This window comes from Montipora capricornis, chromosome 11 (genome assembly GCF_036669925.1).
Source record: "Montipora capricornis isolate CH-2021 chromosome 11, ASM3666992v2, whole genome shotgun sequence".
In the NCBI taxonomy this organism is placed as follows: Eukaryota; Metazoa; Cnidaria; class Anthozoa; order Scleractinia; family Acroporidae; genus Montipora; species Montipora capricornis.
Genome location: NC_090893.1, coordinates 7,431,523 through 7,452,026, shown reverse-complemented (window position 1 = coordinate 7,452,026; position 20,504 = coordinate 7,431,523). Strand labels below are relative to the sequence as shown.

The window sequence follows — 20,504 nt, the reverse complement described above, 5'->3', positions numbered from 1 at the left end:
CCCACACAGTTTTAGTCTTATCACCAGTCCACACTTCCCAGTTAGAAATGTTATGATGACGTTTTGCCCTTTGCTTGTACTGTAAACCTCTGTTTGTGTTGTAGCTTGCTGAAAACTCTACAGATGGGTAAAATAACAACTAACTACTGCATTTTTCTTCGCATTTATTTGTTGAAATGTCCTTCAGAAATATTTGGAGATGGCATTTCCGAAAGCCTAGATTTCAAAATTCTCTGCGGAAGCATGCCCCCAGACCTACCTAGTTTGCAGCACCTTTGGCACTTGAAACATTCATTGTGTGTGTAACACCTTCAAAATCTCACGCTATGCCCCTGCATATTAGCCAGCCCCCCTTGACAAGTAAAGGCAGAGTAAAATAAGTGTCACTCCTAGGAGGAGAAGGGTTAAACATGATGCTTCCATTCCTTAGTACCTGCGAGCAGGCTCTCTCTTTGTGGGATGAGTGAGAAAGATGGGGGATTGGAGTGCACTTTAAGTCTGATATCATGCTACAACATAATGCAAATGGTGTATGTATGGAACAGTTTTTGTTCTGTTAACCCATTGACTCCCAGGGGTTCCCCACTGATGAGTAAAACCGTCTGGTGTTAGAGTCTGGCTGGTTCACGCCAGTTTGGGTGTCAAAGGGTTAAAGAGCAATGTTCGCTTCACTACATGCAAGTTACATTAACTCCTTTGATGTATTTTAATGAAATACTTGAAATTAAAAATAAATATTTAATAACAGCTCCCTATGGGGAAGAATGCTTACAACATAATTATTATTATTTCACTTGATATATATCTCTTAAACAAGTACTAGAGTGATATAAAATAAATATAAATCAAGTTCGGGTGTAGAACCCTTATCAGACTTAGTCCACTGGTCAGTGTGGAGTGCAGAAAAGAGGCAATACAGACAAATGATAGATCACAACAGCAGAGTTCCTACAGATGCTTACCTTACGCCTTATTAGGCCTAAATCAATGTTTAGTCTGACCTAATTGGTTCACTAGGGTAGACCCCTCATCTGTAGTCCGCATTTTACACTGACTGATGAGATAACGGGTTTATTTGACCAGAAAAAAATCAAAACTGATTTATCACATGTATCCCACAAATGACAATGAAATTTTAAGAAAGAGTGGTGGTCCAATAGTGAAGACTAAAGTATCCTAAAGGAGTGTCCACAATATTATTGGATTAACACTAACAATGAAGTACTAACACTCAAAACATTGAGCTTTCTAATCACTCTACAGTGTCCAGTCAATAATGCTGAATTTCTGTGTTAAACTTGCTAACCAATGCAGTACCTGTGCAACAGTTGTTTTTAGATCTAACCTTGTTAAAGTGACCATACTACGATCAAAAAAATCAATTTTTTTTTTCTTTGGATTTCAAAACCATGTTAACTAAACACTAAAGCCCTGTTCATATTGGGCCTTGATTATGATCGAATTATAATCAAATTAAATATGAAATTGGTTCACATCAACTACATGTAGTTGCAGTCCCTGATTATAATAACTGGATTATAATTACTTCAAACAACCTCAAAGGGGTTGTTTGAAGTAATTACAATGCGTAATTGAACAGAATGGCGAGCATGTGGTGGTATGAGCAGACTAAACTTCTAATCGCTTTGTAGAGCGAAGGTTTGGATTTGTCTTCTATTCTTGGAAGCTATCCTTGGTTCTCTTCTTGCCTCAAGCACATGATGGTGATGATAATCGTGGCAGCCATGCAATACGGCGGCATTTTGTCTCGCACTGTATTTGAATTTTTACAGATGTGAACAGAACCATAATTGAATAAAATTGAATGGAGTATGATAGCCTGATATATACTTCAGTTGATCATAATCAATGTTGAGTGTGAACACGGCTTGCGTGACCCACATTTTAAGCCTTAATTTAAATTTTTTTAAACTATTTAATGGTCCACCATTACTAACTTTAAAATCTTGAGAGAGCTGGATCTACGAGAAAATTATGTCTCACTAGTTTAACAACACAATGCGTTGGTACGCGACTGAATAATTGATATGCAGCATGGGAGTTTTGGGCTTTCAGATTTTTAAACTCATATTTTGCATACATAATAAACTGCATTTACACACTAAGATTTTAAGCTAATTTGAGTGAATGGCGTTACGTTTACCTAGATCCAACCCTCTCATGTCCATTCTCCGTTTTCGAATGTGAGTAATAGCGGACCGTGAAATCCAAAACCTAAATTCAAACTAAAATGCCTTTGGATAAAAAAAAAATTAATTCTAGCATACAGACTGGTTAAAAAGATGACACAATTAATATAACATGTATAGCCTTCTTATGCTTTCTCGAGTTTGTCCCTGACCAAAAAAAAAAAAAAAACAGCCAATGCCATGTTTTTTAATTTTGTATTTTTGTGTACATGTAAATTACTATGTCCTTAAATTAAATAAAATTTGTACACTTGTAACAAAACCATCCATTGTTTCCATGAAATTTGTCGGTAGGGTGGCTCAATTTTGTACTCTTCAGATTCTACATGCAACAATTTCTGTAATAATGGCAGATCAACTTTCAACTCCTCTTCTGTTGCTCCTGAACCAATAGTCATGACTTGCTATCTTCATGGTCGACAATTCTCATGCAAATGTACTTTCATATGCTGCATGAATTTAGCAGCCATTTAATACCAGAAAGGATCCCCTCTAATGACTCAACGCAAGCAGCATTAACCTGAAAACAGATGAGGAAATTTTCTTTTTAATACCTGGATCACAAATCAAATAAAACACCTGCTACTTGTTAGTCAGTTTTAAGAGTCCAACTGAATCGAAGGAAATCAAACTTAATTCAGTGGAACAAAAATAAATTATAAAGACCAAGCTTTGAGTTTAGGCTGTGGATATTATTGAAGGTCACAAGCGATAGTAAAGCAAATCCTTCAAAAACAACAATGATCAACAGGCTGACTAGGAAGAAAATGGATCTGTATGAAAATGCAGCATCCTACGGACCTGGACCTCCCAAAAATGCCATTTCGCATGCAAGATAGTTTCCTCAAGAAGCACATGAATGTCCTTACATGAATAAATGTCACGATATATAAGGCAATAACCTACATGTATAGAAATTTGTAGCCTGTGCAGCAGGCTATGGAAGGAAAAGGGCAGGCAACATTCATCTCAGCTTCATACAGTGTAATTATATATGCACTGACAGCTCCTACGGCCTATAATGTTGAGTTGGAATGTTTACCTGCCATGGCCTGTTAAATTGCCTCAGCTGCAGAAGCTCAACAACCGTAGCACAAGACAAGGCTGGTGTGTCTGGTTGTGATACGGTAGAAAGCACAAGAAGTGGAGCATTAACTTGTGTCCAGTTCTTATTCATCAAGGCTGAAAGTTCTCTGTCACCCAAATTCACTATAATTTGCAAAGAGTAAAAGCAATATAGTGGGTCAGTAACAAGGTTGGTTTAAAATGATTCTTTAAATAGTTGTTTAACATTAAAATTTTGTCACATCTCGTGGCAATCAGAAAGTCGCCATATATTTTTGACTCCTCTCTGGAGCACTCTTATCTTTTCCAAGTACACCAGTGTCATTATTGAAAACTCATCATTTCTTTCTTTCACTGTCGAGAATAATATCATTGCAAACATGCCCACAATTTCATGTGCTTAGTCCTAGCTGGGCCAGTCTCCTAAAGGCTCAATTAAGTAATAAAACTATTATTTTAGTATAAATACACAGGTGATTTTACAAAATTGCGTGCTCTCAATGGCTCGCTATCTCGGATTATCAGCAGATAATCACCTCGACGGACAAAATGGCTGCCGGTAGTTGTTTTGCCATTGTAAGTGAAGATGATTTCGCATTGAAATGTTTTTTTTTTTCCCTTTTTTGAAATAATCACCTGTGTATTTATACTAAAACAGTTATTTACCTCAGGCTCAGTGATTATTGGTGAATATTCACCAATAATCACTTCGCCTTGGGCGAATAAATAGCATCCAAAATGTGTAGGTTTCTGCACTTAAGAAGAATAGGAATAGTGAAGTTCCTTTGTACCTCAAATAGGATTATCTTAAATGGATTCACTTCCAACTAAAAAAAAAGATACAATTTTTTAAAACCCTTCACCTCTTTGGCTATCAGCAGAAGAATCAACCACATATATAAAGCCATCTATGGTCTTACAAAGCTCCCTCACTGAGTGTCTTAATCTCATGTCACTTTGCTGAGACTCGTCACTATCAATTCCATCATCATTACTTGCATCGTCAACATCAACAAGCAGTTTGCTCAATCTTGGTCGGCCAAGACGTGCATTGGCTTCTCTGTCTTTCCTAAAAAGACAACCATGATTGATTCTTTTAATGCTTCAGCATTATTGTAAAACTTGTTAACAACTCATGAAGTGACTCAGAAACCATAAAATCAAAATGTGGCATTGATTTCCTGGCCGGTTTCCAAGAATCATTTTAATTCCCATGCATACATGTATGGCGATGACGACAGCAGTGGTGGCAGCAGCATCATCATCATCATCAGTGATGTCCACCACAGGTAGATTGCAGGGGTGGAGCTAGGATTTTGAAGGAGGGATTGTCTTCAAGTTGATTACAAGTCATGTAACAGAAGCATCAACCTGTGTTTTCTCTGCCTGCAGAGCTAGTGACAGAACTAATTCTTCAACAAAGGACTCAGAAGGGAATTACATAAAGTACATAATAATATTATTATGATCTTCACATGGCTCATTCGAACTGGCCATATATGTAAATAATTTGTCTCCATTTTGTGCAGTCTCCCACTTACAATAAATGTGCATTTTATATATTAACTTTATAGATATTTACTGACACATAATATTTTACTTGTACTAACAGCTTTGTTTATTTGCCATAATTTTTTTTCTTAGAGGACTATCTTAATTTTTTCGTTTATTTCACTTACATGTTTGAGGCATAAAGTGTTATAAGGTTAAATTCCACGTCATCCAACTTCAAGCAAAGTCCAGAACCCATGCCTGCAATCAAATGAACAAATACATTTTACAATACGTTAGTGGCTAATATTAGGAGCACAATTTTCACACTGACCAAAGCAAGAGGGATACTGGCAGTCTTTACTTTGGCAATATTTGAAAGTGGTTAATTCCAAAGATAACAATAAAGGGGCCATAAATATGGGTTATTGACCAAGCGTGAGGTCAAGATGGCTATATATTGGCCTAGTTCATTGAGGTCCATAAACATGCAAAAAAAGAATGAGGCCCATAATCCAGCCATCTTGACAGAATAAGCTTGGTCAATAAAAGATTTATTATAATCCGATATTATGGGATAAAATACCAAAAAATGATCTTTGATCTTGTGGGACCAAGCAAGAAATCCCGAACAGGCGAGATAGCTCCATCTTGCCTGCTCAAGTAGCCAATCACAGCACAGGATTTGGTTCATCTTGCCTGCTCATGGAGCGCTAGTCATATGATAAATGTAGTTTTTGATTGGACATAGATGTTGTTGACCCTAGCTTGTCCCCCTTGGAGGTTCCCCATAGATGACAAAACTGTTTGGCATTACACTGAGTAAAAGCTGTAAATGGCCTATTTAGGAAGTAGAGGATTAAAGCTTGAGAAGTATTTTTTCACATCTCTGGGTCTCAACTCCTAGGAGTGGGACTAAAATATTTTTGTGTCTAACGCCAGACGATTTTACTTGTCAATGGTCATGCACAGTCTCAGGACAATAAAGGTGTCAATTGGCTAAGGGGCTCTACTATTAAAATATAATATATTCTTAACAGTAGAGCCCAATAACTGGCCAAACTGGGCAATGCAGTCAAAGTGCATAATTATACTATTTGAAAGATACAATGCAATAAATTTTTACCGTCAAATTTTCCAGGAAACATGCCAGTCATTTCAAATGGAGATGTTCGATCATGAAGAAGTTGACGGACAAGGCCTCTAGTGTCTGACTCCAACCCCGGACCAAACATAACCACACGCGGTGATTTTCTCTTAAATAATGATGACAAGTTCTGCAAGTTGTAGAAGACGATGGACTTAAAGCTTGATTTTCTACTTCTCCGCAAAGACCTGCACTCTGGACAACATTGCAAGTATCTACAGTATGAGAAAATTTAAAGCAAAGTACAAAATACATGTACACTCTTTTTCAAAAAAGTCTTATTTTCTCTCAATATTGAGCTTCAAAATAACAGATGGTATTATGGTTGAATGGATGAATAAGCTACTGTAAACTCTAAAAGTGAAGGTGATTATGAAATCATGAAATATTATGAAGGAAAGGAGGCATTAATGAAAGCACCACGGAATGAACGAAAGATAGGGCAAATGTTAAACAGAAAAATATAGAAGGAAGTAAGAAAGAAAGAAAGAAAGAAAGGAAAAGAAGGAAAGAAAGAAAGAAAGGAAGGAAGAAGGAAGGAGGAAGGAAGGAAGGAAGGAAGGAAGGAAGGAAGGAAGGAAGGAAGGAAGGAAGGAAGGAAGGAAGGAAGGAAGGAGGAAGGAAGGAAGGAAGGAAGGAAGAAGGCAGAGAGAGAGAGAGAGACAGAGAGAGAGAGAGGAGGGAGGGAGGAAGAAAGGAAGAAAGGAAGAAAGGAAGAAAGGAAGAAAGGAAGAAAGGAAGAAAGGAAGAAAGGAAGAAAGGAAGAAAGGAAGAAAGGAAGAAAGGAAGAAAGGAAGAAAGGAAGAAAGGAAGAAAGGAAGAAAGGAAAAGAACAAGAAATGTGGGAATAGACGAAGGAAGGCTTATACTTTTTTGAGCCTAGGGGATACGTTGCAATTGGGGCTCCGCCCTGTTCGTCTCTCTGGTCACGTCATACTACTGTTATGATAATGTATGTATTTTGTGGTGACAAATCTCAATAAACTAAACTAAACTAAACTAAGAAAGGATGGAAAAAGGACAAGGAGGAAGGGGGAAGGAGGGGAGAATTAATCCACTGACTCACAGGGGTCCCCCACTGACGAGTAAAATCGTCTGGTGTTAGACAGAGTAAAATACCCTGGCGTTAGACAGAGTAAAATACTAAGTCTGGCCGGTTTAGGCCGGTTTGGACATCAAATATAAAAGGGTTAATGGAGACATTTTTCAGTGAGTAATTAAGGAAGGAAGAAGGAATATCATTTTAGGCCTAATTAGGTCTTAGATGTTATTTCTCCTAATTCATTGAGATTAAGATTAAGTTTCAGATTAAGACTGAGATAAGGAACGATAATGTTTTAGGATATTCAATCTCAAGTCCAACCTTTGTCGGTTAGTATTCAATGTACGGTGGGGTCATACTTGGTGCTTTGGTGCTTTGTTTCGCTGTTTCAGCGTTTCCCTGTTTCGTTGTTTAGAAATGTCCAGGAAAGAGTGTACAGTAGAGGGGTGGAAGGGAGAGAGGAAGGAAGGTTGGAAAGTAAGAAGAAATCAAGAAGAGAAGACTAGAGAAAGAGGGTTGGAGCAAGAAAGCAAGGCAAGAAAGGAGGGAAGACAAAAGGAAGGGAGGAAGAAAGTGACAAAGAAAGGGAATTCAAGGAGGAAGGATGGTATTAAAGAAGGAAGAAAGAAAAAAAAGAAGAAGAAATGGAGTGAGGGAGGGATGATAGGGAGTAAGGAATTGGCACTCACATTTGCTTCAATGTTAAATCAGACCTAGCCTCTATGTACGTTGATGGGCATGACTGGTATCCCATGGTGCTCCATTGATGCATGTCACGCTGCATTAAGTTCATCCATAATATCTTATCCTCACTAAGCATGCTCCAGTAACGGCATGCTATTGCTGCTGTACAGACTGATCGTGCATCCAAGTACGAAAATATTTTAAGCTGCAAGTTAATCTGCCAAAAAAGATAAAGTGAATAACAAAAATCAATACTGTAACAATGAAAAATAATGAGACAGATGCACTATGCCATCTTCTGTAACTAGTTCGAATTTTATATCATAGTGTCTTTCTGCCAGGGTAGCAAAGGAGTGGGAGATTACAAATAATTATGGAAAAAACAGATGGTAATAATAATAATAATAATAATAATAATAATAATAATAAAAATAATAATAATAATAATAATAATAATAATAATAAAGCACTAAGCTTTCGGACCGGCCACATCACTCAATTTAAAGAGTTGATCCTCCAGTCACTAGTACTGACGAACGACGAGCCACGAAAAATGTACATTACCTTCCTTTGCTGGCAATGACAAGCCACCAAGACACAGAAATACAAGCCTTCCTCGTTCATTTATCCTTTACACTGACCAGCCAATGATTCCGATAGAAAAAGCAATGGCACCGATGTTTTCTTACGGAAAAGTAACTAGACCTGATAACGTGGAAATACGAAATACCGGATCCATTACCGATTTAACTGATTCGTTTACCTCGCACATTGTTACCCGACTGATTGATCATGTCTTGATATAACTTCAAATTTCAACGAGTTTTCAAATTTCTCAGATGATTTTCTCTCGCTTACCGGTAACTCTTGGAAACCGAATTCTGATGTTATGGGCTCCTTTACGACCACCTTTCTTCCGATATCGCTTCGACTCCAAGCCGCCCGACCCTTTGAAGGTAGAACTGTAATCTCTTGTATTTCATTCTCCATCACTGCGGTTTCATAAAGTTTGAATAAATACCGTACAGGGAAAGCAAATGCTTCTAAAATGCTTTCGCTCTCCGAACTGCTCAGAGTCAAACCGGAAGTAGTATTCAACTGGTGTTGATTATCTCGCATGATTAATTACACCGATTTGATAAAAAAGAAAGCGTCTTCACCAAGTCTGAAAACGACAAAGGCGATAAAGTCTACTCCACAAAATACATTAAGCTCTACATGTTTTGACAAACTTTCAGCTGCCTGAAGAAGTACGTAGATTTTATCGACGTGGCAATTTTTAGCAATTTCCGGTTGTCACGCACGAAACCTACGTGTGTCTAATTTTAGAGTCACCATGGGTTTGGCAAATAAACAATTAATTTCCCGCGCTCATTCACTGTTTTTTGAAAGAAAAACAGCATTTTTAAATAAGTATTTAAAATTACAACTGAAAAAGTTACCTGAACACAAAATATGGGTGAAAACTAAGAGTCTTTTCAGAGACAAACTCTTCTGAAATGTCGCATAATGCGTGAGCCTAGTAAACAAACAGTCTACTGCTGTCATTTCTAATTTTACCATCGACGAATAAATTGAGACGCGCCCAGTATTTCGGCCATATTTTGCCCAAAATATAGTTGTGCTTTAGTTGTTCATACCGCACCAGAAATTTAGTGACAAATATTAATATGTAGTATCATTGGCCATAAAGGTTTTCATGATAAAGAAAATAACTGGATCCAGATTATATGTACATAACATGCAAACTCTTCTTTGGTGACGATGGCTGAAACTGAAAAACTTTATTTAAAAACGTGACATTGATGAGCCTAAAAAAGGACTCGTTACAAAAATGTACGCTTCCACATAGTCACAGATCCTCCCTTTTACGACCCGTTTAAAAAGACCTTCAGATTCCATTAATCCTTCAGTTTTTTTCCCTCACAATGCTCAATATGTTTTTGTCGTGTTGGAACCTGTCTTTTTTGAGTCCGCAAGAACATGTCTTTTCTTCGTTTTATGCAGGAAATTGGGGATGTCTGCACAAAGCCTACTAGGTACTGGTCAACTAGTTGGTTTCATTAGAAATCAACCAAGGGTTATTGCATTCAGTATCAAATTTGAACTCAACATGAATGACCTGAGAACACTGTTGGGCATAAAGCTAGTCTGATCTAGGGGCGTTTTCCTTTTGTCAGAACTGGCCGGGCAGACCCGTCAGTTTGCAATTTGAAGAAAACCTGCACAATAATCCCTTGCATTCCTCTGGATGTCATCCTTGAAGTGTCTTAATTTGAAAGTGTTGTAGAGTTAGTCCTTCCAAATGACGTGTCTGTCTGGTCTGTTCTGTCAAATAGAAAGCATCCTAACCTAGGGTACCAGCCTGCTGTCTCTCCATCCCCAACCTATCTGTATATGTATACATGTAACCAAGTCAAGAGAAAAACAGTGTACAACAAAATTTCCACATGGTGGAAAATCTAGCTTCAAAGCAAAACTTTAAATTCCACTCAAAGCTCAGTGCTCCTGCAGGTTTGTGGGCTACTGCAATAACACACTCAGGAAACCTGAAGCAGTCAATCTTTGGTAAATCACTTTATTTTTCATTGTCAGGTGTTTAAACCCACAGGTCTCAGGTACTTCAAGATATTGCATTGATCTCCTCACTGATTCATTCATTATTAGTTTATTTGGCAACCAAATCGGATAAAACATTCCCCCACCAAAACAGACTGCAAATGAGATAAACCAAATAAATGATGAGTGAATTCACTTAAAGCAAAAAGTTTTTTAATCAACAAACAAAATACAGAGTAATATTAAAATAATGTGCACTGAGGTTTAAATTAAGAAGAAAGAGTTACATAAAAAACAATTCCCCAAGGCCAACAGTTTAACATCACTGTCAAACGATGCTTAATATTTATGGACTTAATAGGAAGATGCTGAAAACAGCGGCCAGTTGTTGCTTAATGTTAATGACTCAATAGTAACAAAGAGAGTTTAGCCATTATCACCACTATTGTATAAAGAATTCCTTCACGTTTTATCTTTGCACTGCTGAAAACAAACTACCATGATGTGCATATGATAAAATTAACAATTCTTTTACCTCATCTGCGATAATTGTGACAAATGAATGACATTATGGATTGTAGCTTTGCTATGAAACATCAGAGTCACTTGATGAGCTATAGTCCAACCCTAAGATACTATAAATGAAGGAATTAGAAAAATTAATTTACACTTCTATGAGTATATACATGCATCAAAACCACTTTTGTTGTTTCATTTCCTCACAAACAATAATTCACACCAGGGTGATCAATTTGCATGGCATGGTCCCAGAAGCGGCCAGTCAAAGTAGATTTTGCGCTTGAAGATCTACACATCTTCAAAATACCAATAAAAATCTCAAGATATGGGCCAAAAGTTTTGCAAACGACAAGTGCAACATTCAGAAAAGTAACAAAGGGTGGCAACTTGGATAGAAAGAATTTGATTTAACCTACAGGTAAAGTGGCAGTTTTGAATCATTGTCTCCTTCCTGCATACAAGTAGGCAATGGAAACAACCTTGCAAAATGGTAATTGTAATATTTACTAAAATTTCTATGTTTATTGTTTAATTTCTATATGATGCCATGAACTTATCACTGGCAACATTGCTAGAAAAGGCGTGGCACTCTATTCAGTCAATCTGAGTAAAATTTTTAGTACCTATTAGCTCATAATTAGCCTGCGAATACAGACGTAGAAACGTCTGCATTCACGAGCTAATTAGCTCACTAACTTCTCAACTTTAAGTTACATGTACTGTAGCATCTATATTTAAATCCATGACCTTGTATCTTAAAATATATGAGTGGAAGACTAAAAGACCGTAATTTATTGTCAATAGCCATTCTGAAGATGAAATGAGACCCAGTTTCTTTTAAAAGAGCATCTTTTTTGAAACTGCAGTTTACCTTTTGTGTTGGACATCTACAATGTCCTGTTTTTCAGGTAATTCAGTGCTTTCAGAATTATCCTATAATGAACAAGAAAACCAAATATAAATAATTTATTGTTCCATACCTACAGAGTAATTAACAATAAAATTGAATGATTATTTATTTAATCGAGTGTATCATGATTGTACAACAGTTTCAAGAATTCATTCTTGGTTATTGACTGCAATGATCTCTAGCTTAGGAAAATTATAATAGTTTGACATCCACAGTATTAATAATCATATGACTTTCAAACATTCTTCATCGTAACTAGACCCTTCTCCAAAAAGCAGCGGCTGAAAATTCAAATACCGCTAAGTTAAAATCAAAAACTGATGTATAGAAAGAGCACCTTACCTTTTTCGGCATATCAGGTGTAATATCAGCTGAGAAAATGTAAGTTGAAAAATGAAAATTTACAAATGTTCGCATGATTGCGGGTATGACGTACATGTCTATCCCCAGTCATCCAAACAAACGTCACTCTGTAAATTTGTCAAATTTCAATTTACATTTTCTCAGTTGATATAACACCTAATACACTAAAAATTTTAAGAGTTACTAAAGTAAGGTGCTCTTTCTATTTCTGGTATCAGTTTTTCATTCAGTTCATGATTTTAACACATTCAAATCTGTTGCTGCCATTTTGGAGAAGGATCTATTCTCCCTCTATGGAAAAAAGAATGACTTGTGCTTAATGACCAGTTCCCAGATGGCTACAAATTGCATGGTCATAGGTTCAAATCCTTTTTTTTTTCAGTTTCCTTCACAACTGCTTAAGTAGTTTGTTAATTTTGATGATTCTTTGCTTGGGACATCACCTCATATCCTCAGTTACAAGATATAACTTTCACACATTCTTTCAAGAAGAAACTGCTGCTTGGGCAGATATCTCACAATGAAGAGAGCAGACTCGCTGCTAAATTCTTGCTACAGCATTTGATCAAACTGATAAATAAAAAATTATGTTAACTAGCACCTTATTTCTTTTTGAGGTCACAGCCAAGTCTCTTGCTCTGATCCTCTGAGTGAGCTCAATGGATTGTTCATCTGCCTTATCACCTCTAGTTGATGTTGTTGCATCATTTTTTACTCTGTCATCAAGTTGGTGCTAAACAAAGCAAAGGTTTAACTTCATACAAAAAAAATTATTTGTTGGGTGATTGACAACTAAAGGTAACACTAAACAGCCACACCCATTATAGATGTTCGGCGTAATTAATCTGTTGGTCTACAGTACTTTGACGAACTTTGGTTTTTTATAATTGTACACCAAATCCCTTACAACACATACCCATTGTAAAGAACAGTGAATGATAAAGAAGGTTGTATTTACAGTTTGACCTAACTCCATGTAGTACTGCCCTTTCCTCATCTCACATGCAGAAAATGCACTAATTGTTGGTTTTCACGCTCATGATCAACAGCCATGTTTTTCGATGAAAAAAAAAAAAAAAATCGTTTGCATAATAGTAGAGTTCAATTCCCAGAGGATTGGGTGGGGACACAAATATGGCCGCCATTTCTTTGTTTAGAGGCACAAACATGGCAGCTGTGACGTCATGTGAAAACAGAGAATAGCATACACCATCGTGAAAATAAAAAAAATCAATTTAAACCTCTTTGTCTAAAATTGGGGTGCAAATCTTTTTAAAGGTTGCTTCATTTGCAGGGCTTGCCATTGCTTTCCTCTTGCTTATGTATCCTCGTGGTTGCCATGGAACCCCTGTTGTGCTTGGATCCAACTTGTAGACTTTGTTGACAAACCTATTAAGAGGAATTAGTAAAAACAAAAATTATTCTTGAAAGATCAGCTGCATCTTCAGCTGTGCCTTCTTTTGGGAGGGTGAATTATTTTTACCTTTTATATTCCTTCTCAAGCTCTTCCACCTTTGTTTCAAACTCTTTTATTTTTGTGTCAGGATAACGATGCTGTCTAGCTCCAGAGATTTGCTGTATATACATGTACAGGACAAAGAAACAAATGTGAAAGACGTTTTCTCCAGTTTCACTGGCAAGCATGATATTGGCATTTAAATTTTGCATAACAGAAGAATGCTTTTGCAAGAGCATAACTAGCTCAGAAAGAAACAATACGCAATACGTATGTAGGCTGGTTGACCCTTGTAACGTTAAGAAGGTAAAAGGTAAGGTAAAGTCTCCGCTTACAAGCCAGAAGGCTCATCAGGCCGGCGCTTATCTCCGGTTTCTGTAGCATGAAGCGACTAGGAGTATTTGTACTCCCCCCTGGATGGGATGCTAGTCCATCGCAGGGTTACCCCCAGCATTACGCCGGTACCCATTTATACACCTGGGTGGAGAGAGGCACCGTGAGAGTAAAGTGTCTTGCCCAAGAACACAACACAATGTCCCCTGCCAGGCCCCGAACCCGGACCACTCGATCCCGAGTCGAGCGCACTAACCATGAGGCCACCGTGCCTCCCAACCTTAGACTATCTCCCTAAAATACCACTAAAGATGCAACCCTCTTCTCCTCCCTGCAACCCTGGGGCTTAATTAACAATGAGTCTGCAAATTTTAGCAACATGAGAGAAGTAATGGAGAGGAGAAGACGTGCATCATGTACATTATTGTTATCTCAGGGTACAAGCTTCAATGTTGAAGTGCGCAGACCGCTCAACTCCCATACCACAGTAGTCGTGGTATGGGACTACCGTTAATACTGTAGTTGTGGCCGAGAAGTTAAGGCGATGGACTTGAAATCCATTGGGGTCTCCCCGCGCAGGTTCGTGTCCTGCCGACTATGATGGAGGGCGCAGGGATGGCGCAGTGATGGGCGCAGTGGTGAGAGCACTCGCCTTCCACCAATGTGGCCCTGGTTCGATTCCCAGACTCGGCATCATAATTATGTGGGTTGAGTTTGTTGGTTCTCTACTCTGCACCGAGAGGTCTCCTCCGGGTACTCCGGTTTCCCCTCTCCTCAAAAACCAACATTTGACTTGATTTGTGTTAATTGTTAATTTCAGTTTACAGTGTCCCCAATTAGACTTGCTCCAGCGCAAGATCAACTAGACATTCAAAATAATAAAGTCTCTTTCCTTTTACTAACTGTTACCCTTGAGCTCATCAAGGAACCAAAAGGTACTTCAAGATTACGAAAAAACAAATACAAAAAGAATGGCATTATACTATAGCTAAAAAAAAACAAATTTAACTTACGTCTAAACAATAATCAATCTCTCTCTTAATGCCAGGAATCCACTTTTTTACCTCAGAGGCAGTATTCAGTGAACGCTTAAAAAGAAGAGAAAAAATATAGTTAAACAGAAAAATAAGGCATTTAATATTTATTACCAGTTGTTAACATCAATTTAAATTTGCCCAATGATTTGCCGGTCTGTGACGTCGGTTGCTTACTTCACTTTTCTTAAAAAATACGACAAAATATCCAGATGCAGAACTCTCACGACGTCCTGTGAAAAAACTTGATGACACCCCTGTATTCCTAACCACGTCATTTCACGACTTTTCCTCTTGGCTTGTGTCTCAAATTCATTGCTACTTACGAGATTGGGTCTCTTCGGATTTTTTTCCAATTCATCTGCGAGAAAAATTAAACAATAAAAAAATGCTCTTCTGAACAAATGTTTTTTAGGGAAGGCGAATTTAAAGTCCAACCTTTTTGTTGTTTTTCCAGCCATAATCTGTTTAGTCCGATAAGTTTCTTCTCACAGTTTCTCGCCATTTTCTTTATCCATATATTACGTTATGTAAGGACATCTGTATTTTCTCTGTTGAGGTAACCCGCAGTCCAGTGGGAACAAATCTGTTGCCTGGCTCCTCAGTCATTCTTTCTTTCACGGCCTTACTGAGCCATGGTGAGTGTTAGCATAATGTCTTATCGAAATCCTTTTTCATCTCATAACAGTACGGGTAAAACGCAAATCTAATATGCCCTGATTAAACCAATGCCTTTGCTCCGTAACTGTGCTGTGTGATTTTTCGATTTTATGCCTTACTGAGATCCAGTGGAGCACTTGTTTCTGGTGATGCTCTCGTTCCAAGAATGTATTTTTGTGGGCATTTTTTCCAATAAATTTGTCCAGAGTTTATCTTCTTCCTTTTTTTTCAGTATTTTGTATTCAACATGACTTGGGAAACGATTATAAATGAAAACAAGTGAAATATTAAGTTGTTATCTATATCCGATCATAATACAGTTCTCAGTATAAAAGTCCGTGAACATGTCTTGGAAAGCAATTTATAACACAGTAACAAACTATCGTGTAACATAATTGGGAAGTGTTTATAGTATTCTGAAAAGGCGGTAACGGCTGAATACATTGCCATTGGAACCATTAGTGTATTCAGCAGTTTAAGGCCCACATTCGCCCGAAAGTCATTGCACACCGTCGCTGAATTTTGTGGAACACGAAATTATTCCTATAGCTAACATTTTGTTTCCCTCATGATCGCACATTTGGACAAACTGTCATTTGAAAACAAAAACAAATGACCACAATGACTCTTGGGTGATTGTGGGCCTTTAGGCTCACTAACTACAACAGTGATGTAAGAAGAAGAAGACAATAGCAGTTGTTTGTAGCCATATACTGTGAAATCGCTCCAGGTTTACAGATACGTTTTCCAGTTCCATAGAACTGCATACAAACACAGTCTGTAAACTTTTAAGAGCTCAACTGCTGAATATCCTGCCACTTGCATGTATTTGCATAGGAATGACCCCTATTGCATTATGACTTGTTTTTCAAAGAACACCGCCGAATGCTAACGAAGATGGCATGGGATTCAGCAGCTACGCTTCATCATTGTTTTAAGAAGTGGCCTTGTAGCAATACAGACTTCGTTATCTTCTTGGTTGCACCCCCTAATCAGGGCTCCAAATTGCGACCAGTACAGTTGCCAATTTGACAAAAACTTCTACCTTGGCGACTAAAAATGCTCCTTTAGTCGCCAACTTGGCAAGTTCATTTCTGAAAAAAGTGAATAAATAATCAATAAGTGATTCAGGTTAGGAACATTTCAACGTGATGCCATTATTAGCGGTGTTACTTCTGTGTAAATCGCGGGCACAGCATTTTGCAGAAAGACCGCTGGTATTGAAAGAACATACTTGACAAGTATCTGCCATCTCGATTGCTTTTGGGGGGCTTAACCAACAACATGACACCTAGCATCAATTTCAGCAGTTTTAATTGCTTTCACATTATTATTATTATTATTTGCTTGCACAATTAGCACGTCGTAAGGTTGTCTTGCAGTGAGTGGTAATTGAAAGTTTTGAATTTGCTTATTGGCGACTTACCTTTCTCAGTCGGCGACTGAAGTTTTTTTTTTTTTATTATTTCAAGCCCTGCTAATCATTGAGGTACGAGTCATCTCACTTTACCAGTACACGTGCCTCTAGCTTTCTTTTGTTATTGATTGTGACAGCCGTTGGAGCTGTTTTGGGGGGAGGGGGAGGGAGGGAGGGGGATTGTAGAATGAGTGGGTGGGAATTCCTCATTGTGGTAAGTTTAGTGGCCATGTTTTAAACCAACCAAAATGTTTGCAAAATAATTCCTTAAGTCATATCCAATGTCTCTTTGTCTAAGGATGCCAACATGGCTGCCAAGATTTCATTGAAATCAAAGGATTCCTTTGTACCTTTTATAATGTTACAACTTCAAATGTACTTGAGAAGTGATTAATTTTGCTTGTGTATGTGACTGGCATCATATTATTTTTCTTAAATAGTCCAATGTTGCTTTGATGGCTGGATAGACAAGCAAAAACACGAATTTATACTGTATTAACCTTAACCTGTGGTGTGAAAAGAATTTAACATGTCTTTAAAAAAAAGGGTTTTTGTTCACTCTACCAATTGCATATGTTGATATTTAGCATCAAAAGAAGGTTAAACCAGTACAGAGTGCCTTAACTCTTAACTTTAGCATTGTGCATGAACTTGAATCTGTATTAACTGCCTTTTTGGATGACTGAATGCCTGACTTCTCAAATTTACCTGCTAATTTGGGTTGGTAACTTGTTTCTTTTCAGACAAAAGGAACATCCAGTTTTGGTAAGCGCCATAACAAAACACACACTATTTGTGTGCGTTGTGGGCGATCATCTTACCACATCCAGAAGAAGCGATGTGCAAGATGTGGATACCCAGCTGCTAAGACGCGTAAATGTAAGTTGTTTATTTTGCTTTGCGACTTTGTTTCAATTTGAATTCATCCCATGGCATGGTGCAAATTGACCCAGAAGATGCTTTGCTCTTAACCCATTGACTCGTAGGAGTCAAGACTTACCGGTAATAGATTTTACTCTGTTTGATGCTAAAATCATCTGACATTAGACAGATGATGTCCCCTTTAAACAAATTTAACCCCCCCCCCCGCGCTCCCACGCCAGCATTTGCACAATAATATACTTAGCCTAATCCAATAATCAATAATAATTATTATCATGTGATGTGGGACAGTCCAATTTAAAACAAAGTCTTCTATTTATAGTCAACTGGAGCGTCAAGGCAAATCGCAGAAAGACCACTGGAACCGGCCGTATGCGCCACTTGAAGTTGGTTTATCGCCGCTTTAACAATGGATTTAGAGAAGGATCCCAAGCAAAATCTCTAAAAAGGAAAAAGGCTGCTGCCCAACCAGCAAGTGCCTAAGCTTATCACTGATGTTCATGGGTGCAAAATGTACATGAAATAAAATTACTTCTTGTAAACAAAGAATTCATTGTGTAGTGTATTCATCTATCACAAACCACACAAGCTGAACACAAGAATAAATTTCACTATCTTTTAAAAAGGCATTCCTTCATTTCCCTTGTTTGATAAAAGGCTGAATCAATATTCAGCCATGGCTACGAGGCTTTATGGTCAAATTTTCAGCTCAGTTTTGTTTTCATTGCCTCACAAGTCTGAAAGGGAGATTTCTAAGCAAAACGATATTCAAATTTTCGTAGCCATTTGTGAATATTGATGTATCAAACGTGGCATATTAAATAAAGGTTACTTTCCTTTGTTTGGTCACACCTTTCCATCCCAGGAGATCCAGGTGAATTCAGTCAAAACAAGGGTCTCCTCCAGGCAGTGCTTGGTAAATAGTCAAATAAAAATTTTTTGTTTTTATCAACGGAGTTGATAATGTAAATTGGCCACCGTACAGAGATTCTAAAAGCTGACGTTTCGAGCGTTAGCCCTTCGTCAGAGCGGTCTGACGAAGGGCTAACGCTCGAAACGTCAGCTTTTAGAATCTCTGTACGGTGGCCAATTTACATTATCAACTCCGTTGATAAAACCAAAAATTTTTGTATACTACTTCCCCACCGACGCAGCACCACAGTTTCTTTAGAAACTACTCCTTCATTCAAATAGTCAAATAGTTACCTACTATTGTTATAGCTCATACGTTCCGCGCACCTCGAGATACTCGGGTTTCCTATGGTTGATGATTACTACTACAGGGATATTCTTCTTCTTACTGAGGCAGCCTTCCCCCTCATAAGAAGATTGTTGTGAGCGTGCAATATAAGAGATAATACGTGCAAGTGTAAACATTAAATAAATGTGCAAGCGTAAAATCAAACAATGTCAATGCAAGTGAGAATTATTTATTACAGAACATTTGGTTAGTGTCTATCGCAAAGGTAGACCCTCAACCGGCTCTTGAAAGTTTCTGGACTTGGGCTAGCACAACAGAATCTGGTAGTTTATTCTTATCGCCAATCGTCCTCGAAGAAAAAAGACGTTTGATGGTGTCTAGTACGAGAAAAGGGGACTTCATGGTGTCTGGAAGATCAAGTGAACAAAGGTTCCTGTGTGCCCAGGTCCACCACACCCTTATGAATTTTGTAAAACATAAACAGCCGCTGCACCATTCTTCTCTCCTGAAGTGACACACATCCACGTTGCTGTAACATGTCACTGACACTCTAACAATCAACTGAAATGTCAATTCCTTGTAAAAACCAGCATCTTCTTTTGGTATGGTACGTATCCGTTCAGAGGGCCCGCAGAACATTTTCGCATACGCTGACGGAATATTTGAGCAAGAGAGAAAAAGCAGTACCTCCAGACGTGGCGCTGGAACGTCGTACCAAACGAGTCATCCCGGGATTTCGGCCCGTGCGATCGCTTTTGGACGCAGTTGGCCCATTGCTGCTTTCTGCCTCCCGGTACGGCAATGAGGGAGAGATATGTCGGCCCCACAGTGACAAATCCCACGCCTACTCAGAGCTCCATCACACCGCCCTTGTCATTACAAGACCCCGGTTGTCATTTCGTCGATTTTTTTAAAAGTGTCGGGCCACCCAGTCCTACCAGCAAAGTACAGCATCGATTGAAGTTTTTAGCTTTCAAAACTTGCCCAAATTGTATCGGTAGGTCCTGGAATTCGTGCACACAAAGGCCAGAGAGACAACTTCACTCGTTAACCGCCATGTTTACAACAAAGCATTTTAGGCATCCCAGTCTGCACGAAGCCATCTCTCACCACTGTCTCCAGAAGACCAGACAGACACGCACGGTTCCTACATCTACGTTTATGCCTGTACAATCAACTGAAATTTGTCAATTCCTTGTAAAAACCAGCATCTTCTTTTGGTATGGTACGTATGCGTTCGGAGAGCCGGCAGAACATTTTGGCATACGCTGACGGAATGTTTGAGCAAGAGAGAAAAAGCAGTACCTCCAGACGTGGCGCTGGAGCGTCGTACCAAACGAGTCATCCCGGGATTTCGGCCCGTGCGATCGCTTTTGGACGCAGTTGGCCCATTGCTGCTTTCTGCTACCGACCTTGCCTCCCGGTACGGCATTGAGGGAGAGATATGTCGGCCCCTAAACCATATGTGACAAATCCCACGCCTACTCACAGCTCCATCAGACCGCCCTTGTCATTACAATTTAACGTAAGA

General features: G+C 38.4%; 2 protein-coding genes and 1 non-coding gene across 4 annotated transcripts; 1 reads left to right on the top strand and 2 right to left on the bottom strand.

The window, feature by feature from the left end:
• Positions 1-695: 695 nt before the first annotated feature.
• LOC138025020 (F-box only protein 4-like) lies at positions 696-8,891 on the bottom strand. Its single transcript, XM_068872250.1, has 7 exons — positions 8,498-8,891; positions 7,645-7,856; positions 5,893-6,128; positions 4,955-5,027; positions 4,139-4,344; positions 3,253-3,419; positions 696-2,730 (listed from the first exon to the last, which is right to left on the bottom strand). The coding sequence occupies exons 1-7, from the start codon at positions 8,756-8,758 to the stop codon at positions 2,653-2,655; spliced, it is 1,233 nt and encodes a 410-aa protein (XP_068728351.1). The 5' UTR covers positions 8,759-8,891; the 3' UTR covers positions 696-2,652.
• Positions 8,892-10,206: 1,315 nt separating this feature from the next.
• LOC138025023 (uncharacterized) lies at positions 10,207-15,325 on the bottom strand. Of its 2 annotated transcripts, XR_011127124.1 has the most exons (9): positions 15,252-15,323; positions 15,140-15,174; positions 14,793-14,867; positions 13,474-13,565; positions 13,232-13,379; positions 12,592-12,723; positions 11,589-11,650; positions 10,734-10,833; positions 10,207-10,353 (listed from the first exon to the last, which is right to left on the bottom strand). XR_011127124.1 is itself a non-coding variant. In XM_068872254.1 (8 exons), exons 1-8 carry the CDS (start codon positions 15,316-15,318, stop codon positions 10,785-10,787), a joined length of 660 nt encoding a protein of 219 aa, XP_068728355.1. In that variant the 5' UTR covers positions 15,319-15,325; the 3' UTR covers positions 10,390-10,784. The 2 variants fall into 2 exon arrangements, 1 of the variants encoding a protein (XP_068728355.1); XM_068872254.1 differs by lacking the exon at positions 10,207-10,353 and having other exon boundaries at positions 10,390-10,833; positions 15,252-15,325.
• Trnas-uga (transfer RNA serine (anticodon UGA)) lies at positions 14,298-14,379 on the top strand. The gene has a single exon. It is a non-coding gene; the product is annotated as a tRNA-Ser (tRNA).
• Positions 15,326-20,504: the final 5,179 nt, after the last annotated feature.